This window comes from Propithecus coquereli, unplaced genomic scaffold (assembly GCF_000956105.1).
Source record: "Propithecus coquereli isolate 6110/MARCELLA unplaced genomic scaffold, Pcoq_1.0 Scaffold7, whole genome shotgun sequence".
Lineage (NCBI taxonomy): Eukaryota > Metazoa > Chordata > Mammalia > Primates > Indriidae > Propithecus > Propithecus coquereli.
The window spans coordinates 14,121,602-14,135,225 of record NW_012153062.1 but is presented as its reverse complement, the minus strand read 5'-3'; the positions used below and the strand labels follow the sequence as shown (position 1 = coordinate 14,135,225).

The 13,624-nt window shown below is 33.7% G+C and overlaps 1 protein-coding gene across 8 annotated transcripts in view; it reads left to right on the top strand.

The window, feature by feature from the left end:
* The window catches only part of PRKACB (protein kinase, cAMP-dependent, catalytic, beta), a 149,299-nt gene that overhangs the window by 122,229 nt on the left and 13,446 nt on the right, over positions 1-13,624 (top strand). For 5 of the 8 annotated variants that reach the window (XM_012661093.1, XM_012661090.1, XM_012661094.1 and 2 more), the window contains 3 exons: positions 1,188-1,314; positions 2,340-2,435; positions 5,351-5,473. In XM_012661093.1, the coding sequence (XP_012516547.1) occupies positions 1,188-1,314; positions 2,340-2,435; positions 5,351-5,473 (346 nt within the window). Of the gene's footprint in view, positions 1-1,187; positions 1,315-2,339; positions 2,436-5,350; positions 5,474-7,266; positions 8,227-13,624 lie in introns of those variants that run through there. The other 3 variants (XM_012661097.1, XM_012661096.1, XM_012661098.1) reach the window with 1 other exon arrangement.

Here is a 13,624-nt window from a genome sequence, read left to right as displayed (position 1 = left end):
TAGTTACTGAGCACCTGTGGTCTATCAGGCTGGTACCTAGGGAATGTAGTGGTAAGCAAAAGGAGCAGCATATATAATCTTTTTCTTTTTTGGAATTTTTATTTATGATTCAACCAGGTCATAATTATGCTAACCATTTTGAGGGAAATCCTATCCACAGTTAAAGTTGTTCATTGAGGACACAAATCTGAGACTCATTGTAATTTATCAGGCAGATTAGTAGAATTCAGTGAATACACTAGAAGATGAATTAGAAACTCAAATTAGAAAATTGGTACATTCTTTTAGAGTAACACTCAGATTGTGGCATCAAAATTGCACTGATTGGCTGGGCGCGGTGGCTCACGCCTGTAACCCTAGCTTGCTGGGAGGCCGAGACGGGAGGATAGCTGCGGCTTAGCGGTTCAACACCAGCCTGAGCACAGTGAGACCCCATCTCTATCACTACAAAAAAAAATTGAGTAAAGACAAAAAAAATACACAAAACCAGCAAAATTTCACTGATCTATCAATTGATCTAATCTGTGCATAGAAGAACCGTTCAAATTTATACAACCATAGAGATGTCTGTGTAAACATGCATAGTAGAAGATTTGGAAATCCACATGCCAAGATTGTATATATGGTTTCTGGATGGGATTATGAATGTTCATTATTCTTTACCAATATTTTATGATTTTTTTTCTATAATGAGCATGTGTCACTTTTGTAAGAGTAGTTATTACAAAATGGGTACAATGGCATTTGCAGTTAAACAGCTTGTATGTAGTGGAATTCTATAAGCACTTGAAATTTGTGAGAAAACTAGATGACACATATTAACTATAGCAATAGCCAATAGACAATCCAATTGGCACATTCGCTTTTCAATCATTCTCAAGGTCAGACATAATTATAAAGACATCAATATTTTCTAACATGAGCAATAATAATTTAAAATGATGACTATTTTAGGGTCATATTTTTCTTCAAATTTTCTGCCCCCTAAATGTATCAAAGCATTATCTGAAGACAATTTAGAGATTTACTAAATGTTTAGAAAATAACAAGATTGTTTGCATATGTTTAAAAGAAAAAATACCTTTTGCTCCCAAAATACCTTTACTCATGTTAATTTTAACGTATAATCTACTAGTTATTATGTGTTAACCCAGTTTACAGAAAATCAATGTTTTGTTTCTTTGCAGTGAACCCCATGCACGGTTCTATGCAGCTCAGATAGTGCTAACATTCGAGTACCTCCATTCACTAGACCTCATCTACAGAGATCTAAAACCTGAAAATCTCTTAATTGACCATCAAGGTTATATCCAGGTATGACTTAAACACATTATATATAACGTATTTGATAAAATATTAGGCAAGAAATTGTATGTATTTAACCCCAACTATCAATATTGGAGTTTTTTGGTTTTGTTTTTGTTTTTAAGGAAGACAACTGCTTCTTCCTGATAGCTTAAGTTAAACTCATAGTTCTGTCACTACTACAGAGAAACAAAAATCCTATCAAGGAAAGAACCTGTTTATATCTCCCATAATCTATGGTTGTGAACTGAGTACAGGGCTCCTGCATAAGGACATAATAATAGCTAAATTTGTGAGCACTCTTTAGTGCCAGGCATATTCCAAGTGTTTTACATGCATTATCTCTTTTAATCCTGATAACCCTAGGAAGTGGAAATACTGTTATTCTCCTTATTTTAAGGTTAGCAAAACTAAGGCATAACAAGGTCATATACCCAGTAAATGGTAGTCAGAATTTGAACCCAGGAGTCTGACCCCAGAGGCCACGCTCTTAGCACTACAATACAGCTACCAAAGAAGCCCTGACTACCAGTACTGGACTGGTGCTAATGTTTATATTCCACTTCTACTATTAATAAAATGAGATCATCCTTTTTTATGGTTATGAATAGATTCTCCCATTGATGCTTTTGCACTTCTGATGGTGCAATTAATGGCAGAGGACATGTTGGATTTAAGGCATACTTTTAACATTGTTTCATTTGTGTTAATACTATTTATTTTTATCTTTTAATTTCACCTTTTTATTCCTTGGGTCTGGGATTTTATGATAATGACTTAAAAGGATTTTTTTTGTTGTCATTAATTTGTTTCTTTGTTTTCAGTGGGGTAAGGGGTTTCCAACTTGGATTGTTTAAACTTTCATTTGCTAAATAATGGCCTTCATGAATGAGTCTATTATATTGACTTAATTTTTTTCCTTTTTTTTCATGGTTTTAATTTTAACCTTGAATTTTTAACTTTCAATTTACGTACAATAAGCACATTTATTGTGAAGCAATAAATCTTCACAAATATTTTTCTTTCTTTTATAGGTCACAGACTTTGGGTTTGCCAAAAGAGTTAAAGGCAGAACTTGGACATTATGTGGCACTCCAGAGTATTTGGCTCCAGAAATAATCCTTAGCAAGGTATATTTATAATGTCAACATGTAAGAAGTAGAAATATGAGATGTGCATTACTATGGACTTTTATGAAAACTGTTTATTGATCTAATTTTACATTTTTTTATTTGATCTAAGCTATGAATTTAAATAGATTTGTGCTTGATTACTGAAGAGTAATTGTTTAGCATCTACCACTAATCCCATAATGTCTGTCAATTTTAACTCTGGATCTTAGGGAAATAGTGTGAATAAATATGACCTCCAGATCCATGTCTTGAAGCCAAAACCATAGTCTTTTCATAATTATTCCCAATAATAGTAGGGTGGGGAAGTTTTGTTCTGGATTACACCAAGAGACAGATCTAGAAATGATATGTACTAGCTGTAATTGCTTCATTTCAAATTTACCACTTAAAGAAATATATAAGAATTATTTTTAAATTTTAGCTTAATAGGAATATTACAGCAATCGACTAGTTTTAGTCTTATTGAAGGCAGTTCTACTTTTCCCAATAGCGTAATGTGGTAAGAGAAACTGTAACCATATCTAAAAGAATGGTTTAACATTTCTTTTCCTCTGGCATCCCTTCGTGGAGAAACTGCAAAGGAGAAACTAACAATAACTGGGCACAAATAAAAGAGAGGAAAAGGGAAGGGATAAGACATGTGCCTTGATGGTTCACTAACTGAATAATTGAAATTTGACTAACCTACAGAATTGTTAGAATAAAATAAAAGATTTTTTCAGCTTTTATCTCATCATCTTTTATAATTTAAATCACATATAACATTTTAGTCTTTTATAATCTAAATATCGTTGCTATGCTATTCACATATTTTTCTTAAGTACACTTAATAAATAATGTGACCACAAAATAAGTGCCAAAACATTTACAAATGTGTATATATTGTATAAGTAATAGATGTTCATTGTACAAAGTTTAGAAATTACAGAAAAATATAAAGAAACAACCAAAAAGCCCTGTCTGTTATCCCTCTACCCAGAGGCAACCTTTTAAAAAAAAAAAAATCTTGATTTTTTTATGTGTGTCATTATAGTTGAAATCATAATGAATGTACAGTTTTGTGTCTCTTTTTTCACTTGCATGATAACAAGCATGTAAACATCATTCTAATGGCTTGTTTGCAAATGTACTCTAAGAATTTAGCCATTCTTCTATTGTTGAATATTCGGGTTTTCTTTTTGTTAGATTTTTTGGTATTTTTGTGTAGAGTTTTTTGCTATTACAAATAACTGTGATAAAAATCTTTGTGCATAAAACTTTTTCTGTATTTCACATTATTTCCTTAGGATAGATTCCCAGAACTGGAATTACTGGGTGAAAGTGTATGAATATTTTTAAGATTCTTGATACATATTGCCAAATTGCTTTCCAAAAAGAGTATACCATTTTACACTCATACGGTAGTGTATGAGAGTGCCTATTTCATCACAACCTCTCTAACACTAGGTATTCTCATTGTAAAAATATTTACTAATTAATAGGCAATAAATGGTAACTCATTGTTTTAATTCTCATATCTTTGATTATTAGATTTATTTGTAAATATGTAATGGCCATTTGTTATGTGTGTGTGTGTGTAAATTATTAGATCATGTCATTTGCCCATTTATCTATTGTACTTTAATGTTTTTCTTACTGACTTGTTTTAATTCTCTATACCTAGGGTATTAACTTGTAATCTGGCATATTTACTATTAAAATTAGCACACAATTTAAAATATAAGAATCAAAGAGTTACAGCAAAGTCAATGCCTATTTCTATGAGCAAAACAAAGTGCTATTCCTCTTATACCAGTCCCTATCTTTAAAAAAACATACAGAATCAGGAAAAAAGAGAAAAGAAATCTGTATAGTATTGTAGTATTATATTTTAGCTAGTTATTTGAAAACTAAATAGTTTGTAAAGCTAAAATCTTGACAAAGGGGTGGACTATAGGCAGTGGTGATGGTACAGGGTACATTTGAGGGCAGAACAAGAGATGTGGGAAGATCTGAGCTATTTCTCTCCATGACCAGGCTGTTGGGTTTTTTTAATATTCTTTTGTGCCAATTGATACTGATCAGAGTTGATAAATTTCATATAAACATGTTATTCTTATTTATCTTCTCATAAATACTTCTAGGTCTTAATTTTAGTATGCTTGATATGAAAACAAAGCCAATTGAACATAACCTTTGAATTATACTTTTGGTTTGCAAAACATTTTTTATACAAGTTACTCTCTTTCATTTGATACAGTCCTCACAAAACCGTATGAATTAGATTTCTTTCCTGTATACCATTTAGAAATGAGAAGCAAAACAATAGATAGCAAAAGTAAAGTATATGTAAATATTGACATTAACTGGGTTCCACATTAAACATTTAGCTATCCCAAGAGCCTATGAAGTGGATGGGACTATCCCTAATACATTCACCCTCCTAACTCCAACAATATAGAGTACTTTGAAGTCAACTCCACTATTTACTATGGAATCCAGTACCTCCTATTTCTTTCAAAACTTTTGACCTTTCTAGGTATGCTATAGAAAACCTGATTCATAAAATTATGGACCTGGAACAGGCCTGAAGAGGTAATTTGTCCAACTCCCTTCCTGTATTGAGCAACAACTAAATTACCCCAGTGAAATAGAGGATATTTCATTGTCTATAATATTCTTAATGATTTTAGGAAGAAGATGTAATAATCTTTCCCAATATCTAATTTCAATATCTGGTAATTCTCCCCTTCATTTAATTTAAATCTGACCTGATACATTTTGTTCATTTATTTTATTGTATCCTGAATAGCTGCTCATCAACTGCCTTAATTTTTTTTCATATGCTTCCAGATCATTTTGAAATTACCTATGACTTTATTTCCTCCTGAGTAACTTAAGTTACAATTGACATTGGTGTTGGTTTATCTCAGGGCTACAATAAGGCAGTGGATTGGTGGGCATTAGGAGTGCTAATCTATGAAATGGCAGCTGGTTATCCCCCGTTCTTTGCAGACCAACCAATTCAGATTTATGAAAAGATTGTTTCTGGAAAGGTAAGTAATACATTTTATTATTCCTATTTTATTAACTATTTCTATACATAAATTTTAAGCTTTGTAAATTGAAACCATACTGTGTCATCAGAATGTTATCCTAAATTGTGAAAAATATAGAAATATCTATAGTTGCTGCTCTTGTATACAGCATTCATTTAAGATAGTAGCATAAGTATTGAATCATCGAAGTCTCTTAAGAAATCAAAAGACAGTTTAATAAAGAAATTAGCAAAATAGTAAGTCAATTTCTATATTTAGTATTTTTATAATTTACAAAGCACAGGATCATAGATATAAATCTAAATATTCCTTCCAAAAAATAAAAATAGTTAATTATTTCATGTGGATATCTCCTTAGATTTAGTGTTTTGGCAGTGTTTTGATGTACCCTTGCTTTTTCAGGAGAAACTTCTTGTTTGAATTATGTCAAAAACCACAAAATTAGAAGTAAATATAAAATGGATAAGCCTTTTTAAGATGGAAATTCATAGAATTGATTTTAACAGAATTGTTCATGTTGATCGTGATTATAATTGTCATTATTAGCAAATATGAAAATCACATTAATTTTTCCTAAACATGAATAGATTTATTATGTCATAGTACTTTATGTTTTGTAAATTACTCCATAAACCTTCCTTCTTTTGCATCTACAACCTTTAATTTTGCTTTCAAAAGTATTTCGTTTAGTATCAATCATTTGCTCTTGCCTTAACTCAGATCTTGGATCTTTTTTAAATACCAAAGTCAATTTAATAGAGATAAGCCTGAGTCTTCCCACCATGCAGTAAAGAAAGAGTAGGCTTTTAAACATTCCCAGAAGGAGGCTTTCTATACATCAATGACAGTATATGGAAAGGAATATTTTGCTTAATTTCCCTTCTTCCTATTCCTATATGTGGTACACTTTACTGCTTTGTCTTTTTTTTTTTTAAGACCACATAGCCCCATTTAGAATATGACCAGGAAACAGAGCATCAATCTTGACATCACATCACTTTGAGATGTGATATAGTTAAGTTTTGTGGAGTGTGTGTGTGTGTGTGTGTGTGTGTGTGAGAGAGAGAGAGAGAGAGAGAGAGAGAGAGAGAGGGAGAGAGAGAGACCTTCTTAGGCAGAGATAAGCCTAATCAACCTGAAGAATCTGGAAGGAGATAGAGGGAAAGTCTCTATTTCTTTATATCTCAGCCGATTCAAGCTCTGCATTTAGTGTGAAAGCTGACCCTTGGCATCCGTGAACTTACAGTTCACAACGTTAACTATCACAGGCTACCCTGATTGTCCGTAATGTAGTAATTTATCTTTTTTGCCAAGACCCAAATATAAATCATGGATGCTGCACAGCTGGGCTGTTGAAACAAAGCACTTACCAACAGAATGAGTCTATCCAGCCCCCTAGAATCCACATCTCAACACAGTGTTGTTGTTCCATATCTCATAGCGCATATGCAGTCTACAGGGGTCACAAGATTTTCCCTTGTAGTTTGCGGCATTTTTGTGGGGAAAGTTTTACGTTATGTCAGTATTCACAAATTAGGGGATTAACTAAAGAATTTATACCTCGAGTATATCAAAGGTAGAAAATAAATACCTCTTACAGATAAATAAACTAAGCTAGCTATTGAAAGATTTACACTGATAAAGGCAATACAGAATGGCAGAATGCAGTAATTATTTTAAATAATTGAGTATTGCTGCTGTTCTTGTTACATTTGTTGATCTCTAGTCTTCAGATTTCTTATCTGTATAGCTGTTTTTCCCTAGCAGAATATAAGAGTAACAGTAAAAAGAACTTTTGATATGAACAAAACATTGAAAAATATTGATAAATGAGGCAGTGATTCATTTTTGAAGAATTTGAGAAGTGAATATGTAGAATCTCAAGAGAATAAAAGCCAAAGGTCATATAAAGGATGGTGAGAGAACTAAACTAAATTAAAATCATAAATGAGAGAATATTTTACTAATACAAAGACTAAAAATGCAAACATTGTAGTAATTTTCAAATAATTTAATTAGGAGTAATGATAAAGTTCCTAAATCTTTACTGTATTGCTTTCATTTATACTTACAACTTTTCCATGAAGGAAAGTAAGTTTTCTGACAAGGATACTGTCATGACTACATTTATATTTATTTAGAAAAATTGCTTTGGTTAAAATGAATGTATCTTCCTATTTATGGATTGGCTATGGTTTGCCAATCAATCATTCTACATTGGATAAAATTTTTTTCTGCTGTTTGTGAATATGTTTTCATGTCATATCAAACTTTAACATTTTGTATCCAATAATCTGCACATGTTCAAAAATTATAACAGTTTAATCCTAGTTACCTTAAAATAATAACAACATAAAATTTTTATTTTATCACAATATCTGATTTTTTCCCTTCATTTATTTAGAAATATGACAGGGTGTTTGGGGCGCTTTTGTTTTTAACAAAAGGTGCCAGATTATCTCTCCCCGTGTTGGATATAAAGTTATTCTCTTTACTCATCTAAAATAGAATTCATGAAAGTGGAACATGGTCATTAAGTGATCTCTAGGATCTAATTATGTGAAATACGCATCACATTCACCATTTCCCAATAAACCCATCTCTTTCAACACTCAAATCCAAACTAGAATGCGTCTGTATCCACATTGCAAAAATATTATTGTCTCTTTGGTTAGTAGCTAAAAGACAAATAGGAAACTAGTTTTTTTTTTAATTTTTTAAGCTATTAAAAATCCAATTTTGGTCTCATATTTGTGAATCCTATATTTGCATTTGAATTTTTTAATGAAAAATACTTTTCATTCAGAATTTTTTTTCTGATTTTTAAAAGCATATTATTTCATACAACAACCTTTTTTTTTTTTTTTTTTTGAGACAGAGTCTCACTGTGTTGCCCGGGATAGAGTGCCATGGCGTCAGCCTGGCTCACAGCAACCTCAAACTCCTGGGCTCAAGCAATCCTCCTGCCTCAGCCTCCTGAGTAGCTGGGACTACAGTCGTTCACCACCACACCCAGCTAATTTTTTCTGTTTTTAGTTGCCTGGCTAATTTTTTCTATTTTTAGTAGAGACGAGGTCTCGCTCTTGCTCAGGCTAGTCTGGAACTCCTGAGCTTAAGCAATCCTCCCACCTTGGCCTCCCAGAGTGCTAGGATCACAGGCGTGAGCCACCACCCTGGGCCCTGCAATAACATTTTAGATTGATTATTACTTTCCATTCTGAAACCATGCTATAAAGAATATAAGTATCAGTGACTTATCAAAGTTAAAATAAAATTTATTAAGTGATTAATCATAAACTACATATATTTGACCATTGGATTGTTAAGTACTTTATTACAATATTTTAACTCAAGCTGTTATTTTTAAATGCACAGAAAGATGATCAATCAGCGTGTTAGATTCTCTCCTACACATATTTTGCCTTTAAAAAAACAGAGGAGGTGGTATTTAAATGTCAAATTATTCATGCAGTATTAAGGTTCAGGTCTAGAAGTGCACCGTTGACAGAAAAGAATTATAATTCCTGCATTAACTATGCCTCATCCTAGCAATACATATTTTGAGATTCTGTATATAGTCTTGAAATTTCATGCCTCAGTGCCATGTCCCCTATGAAAAGAATCAGTTATGGTTACACAGCTACTCTATCTGGCTGCATTACCCATGGAAATATAAAAGTTAATATTGTGATCAAAGTGATACTTGCAAATAAGGGAATTATGTAACAGCTGATATGGAAACTATAACTTTAGAGTCCTTGACTTGTGTGATTAAAAAAAAGTTTTAGCTTCATCACATCTAATGTAAATGTTATTCCACTTTAAGGAGCATCAATAATGTAGAAGGAGACACTATACAAAAATAGTGGTATAAACATAAATATATACTGAATGATCAAAGAGTCACTTAATTTTTTCTGAAGAGAAATTCAACATTTACATGAAGGGTAATTATTTAGAAGCCAAGTGGCCATTCCCTTCTGTGTCAGGGGTCCCCAAGACCATCTTCAGGTTTGGTGATTCACTATGAAGACTCACTGGATTCAGCATACAGTGGTACTCATGGCTAGGATTTATAACAGCAAAAGGATACAGAGCACAATCAGCAAAGGGAAAAGGCAGTCAGGATAAAATCCAGAGGAAATAAGACACAAGCTTCCGAGAGTCCTCTCCCAGTACAGCCAAAAGGGATGCACTTAATTCTTTCAGCAACAAATTGTGACAAAATGCGTAAAAAGTTATCTATCTGCAAAGCTCAGTAGAGACTCAGTGCCAAAGGTTTTTACTGGGGGGCTGGTCACGTATGCATCCTCTGCCTGGCACATACCAAAATCCTAGACTCCCAGAGCAAAAGCAGATGTTCAGCACAAACCATATTGTTTGTACAGTCCAGGTACATTGAGCCACTCTAATCATTTATGGAAAGTTTCATATTGTTGTGAGGAGCTGGTACCATTCAAGTCGCCAGATACTTGCCAAGGGCTAAACTTGCAAAGAGTCCTTTCTAAGGGTAGCAGTCTCAGGCCCGCTATATTAACTCTTTTCTGCATACATCCTGTTTCCTAAATAACATACACGTATGCAGATAAGCCACTGCACCTTTTCTAAGATGCCATTGTTAATGCTTTTGGGGAAATTAAAATGTCATTTTCTATTTGGCTATGGCATTAAAGAGACTCAGAAATCATTTTCATAAAATGCAAAAGCAGTTTTACTATTTGTATAAAACCAAGGACTATTTTTTAACACTTTGCTGTGGCAATTTAAAATTCTTATTAATACCTCCTTTATGACAGCCCTTTACTCTAGTGGTCCCATGGGAAAATAATTGCAACACTGGCTTCCTATTTTTGTGGAGAGGGAGTAAGGACAGGATAGGTAATAGCTCTCTGCAACTATCTAGATTCGTTATATCTACCAGTGTTTCTGCATAGGTAAGAGAACAGATTAGAGACCCCACAGACACGGTACTAATATTTATAAATTTTGTAAATGTATTAGCTCTTTCTTTTTATATATAGATTCCAGGCTGATTAAAGTTGCCCAGGTCCTCTGAGGTAGTGTGAAGCTTGGCACCATGTCTATAGAAAACCTGGTATACGAAAAGTTGTTGTGCCTTTTGAAAAACTGACTAATGTGTATGTTCATTTTTGCTAGATCAATTCTTTACTGGGCTTGCTGATTTTTTTTTTTAGAATTTATTGTACCTAATTTAGAGAGATAATTTCTCAAAATTTATTTCAACATGCTTGTGGCCAAAAGTTAATAGATTATTAACAGCTTGTTGGCTGTGTGCAAGCTCTTTGAGTCAGTTAAGCCTGGTAAATTTTATCCCAATGCATAAAATATGCTGTTACTAGTTAAACAATCCTTTCCCCTGCCAATAATTGCAGAATAGCAGTAAGATTTTTCTCTTCTTTCAAAGATCAACTTTGTTATTTCTGTGATTAAGTTCAGTGTAGACAAATATGATTTGGCCTTATTTTATTTCTAAAAGAAAAAAAAGTCAGTAAACCAGTTAGTGAATTTAAATCACTCAGTATGAGTACCACAACATGAACTGGTTTGCTTTTTGGATGTAACTTCCTCTTAATTTTTTAGAAAATTATAATCATTTCTAAAACCAAAATGTACAAAATTTTATAATCGGTACTGAAAGCGGAACAAATATTCTGTTGAATTTGCTCAACTCAAAGAGAGTTTCAAAGTGTGTTTAACACATTACATAATGTAATTTGACAAAGCAGTATAGCATTATCAGCTATATTCACAATGCTGTCCTTATAAAACAGGTTATAGTCGTTCATTTTCTCCCTCACTCTATCAAATTTAAGACCTTAAGAAAAGATGAAAGGGTTTGTTCTATAAATTAACAGGTGGAGCATGAGACAAAAAGAAAGGAGGAACTTCCTGTACTGCCCAAATGACTTTTCGAGCACAGACTGTCCTTGGCTAGTCTGGAAACATAACAATAGATATCGCTGTCTTCCAGGGTCCTTCTTTGATTCAGAAATCCAACTTCAGATCATTAAAATAGTATTCTAATGGGAAGGTTAAAAAATTAAAATCCATTGAATTAACATCTACAAAATATTAGACATAATGCGAGGCAGTTTCTTAAAAATTGTGCAATTTCTTTTCATACCTGTTAGATGAGATATATACTCTCATTGTTTTATAGGTGAGAGAACTCAGAAAGGTAAAAGGTTTTGCCCTAAATTGCAGAGCATGTATGTAATTGGAGTTGGGGTTGGAACCCAGGAATTCTTTCTACTAAAGAAGTAGCTTGGTAGAATTTTTGAGGTGGCAAAGATGTTCAATTTTATTTAGTTTAATTCTCTCATCCTATGTGTTGGTAAATCAAAACTCAGAATCAAGGCTGGGCACGGTAGCTCACGCCTGTAATCCTAGCTCTCTGGGAGGCCGAGGCTGGCGGATTGTTTGAGCTCAGGAGTTCGAGACCAGCCTGAGCAAGAGCGAGACCCCGTCTCTACCAAAAATAAAAAGAAATTAATTGGACAGCTAAAAACATATATATATTAAAAAAATTAGCCGGGCATGGTGGCGCATGTCTGTAGTCCCAGCTACTCGGGAGGCTGAGGCAGTAGGATTGCTTGAGCCCAGGAGTTTGAGGTTACTGTGAGCTAGGCTGACGCCACGGCACTCTAGCCCGGGCAACAAAGTGAGACTCTGTCTCAGAAAAAAAAAAAAAACAAAAAACTCAGAATCACCCAAAGACAAAAGGTAATTTGGAGCAAAGCAAGAAATAGAAGAATCTAGCTCAGTGGTTCATTTATTATACCTTCATTTGGCTTCAGTGACTACTTAGGTGCTTACATTCTTCATGCATTGTGTTGCATATTACCTAAATTCAGAAGATAATTTATATGTATCGTACATTATTTGTCTACCATTCTGAACATAATGAAGGGGATAGCTGGCACCTTACCATTGAACAGTTCATGCAAATTCTATCCTAAACAAAGATAGATCTACTTCAAATAAGTTATTTTTCTGGAATCTAAATAAAGTTTAGATTTACTACTGGAAAAATGTGAACTAACATAACCACTGGAAAAATGTCATGTTATTTTTAAAATAAACAGTAATGCCTTTTGAACACCCTTTATTCTCTAGTTATTACTTCAGCTAGGATAAATGAGGAAATGTGCAGCAAAATATTTTTAAGATGAAAATTTCAGTCTTTTAGATACTGCAGTCCCCAACCCCCAGGCTGTGGCCCAGTACCGGCCCATGGCCTGTTAGGAAAAGGGTCGCGCATCACCACCTAAGCTCCGCAATCCCCTGCAATGACGACCCCCACCCACCCCTGGGGCCGTGGAAAAATTGTCTTCCATGAAGCCCCCAAAAAGTTGGGGGCTGCTGGAGGTTCCTGATAATGACTATTTTCAGGTTATCAAATCACAGAGTAACTAAAAGTATATATCCTGGGGTCGGAGTACCCAGTTTGGAATTACAACTCTACTACTTATTAGCTCTGTAATCTTAGGCAAATTACTTAATCTCTGCAAGATTCAATTGCTTCACCCCACCTATAAAACGGGGATAATAATCATACCTACCACAGTGCTATACTTTGGATTTTATGAGCCCAGTACATATAAAGTGTTTTTAGCACAATGCCTAGCTTCTAAGAAGCCATTGTGTCAGTGGTAAAACTAGAGAAGGTGGTAGTTCACATGTCTTACTTTTCAGAACATCAAACTTCTCTTAATCTGTGATAATAAAGGCTTTGCAAAAATGAGGCTTAAAGCTGCTAATTTATATAAGTTTATCCTAAATCCTAGTCATTTATTAACTATGCAACTTTCAAATAGTCATTGGTTGCTTGACACAACTATTGGTTTTCCTCTAGTATGGTGATGATTTTAGTTTACTGTGTTTTATTATTTACATTTAAAATTTTATGATCTTTCGCTGACATGGAAAATAAAAACCTCTCTATAAAGTAGTGAACAGAGTTGAGAATAGTGCTTCTTAAGCTTCCATGTGCACATGAATCACTTGGAGATAGAAGCTCAGATTTTCAGGCTGATGCCCCCATCCTCTAAGGGAAGCCACAGGGATCTACATTTTTATACTCTTGTCTGCCAGTTGATTCTGATGCAACTGGGTCCTAGCACCACA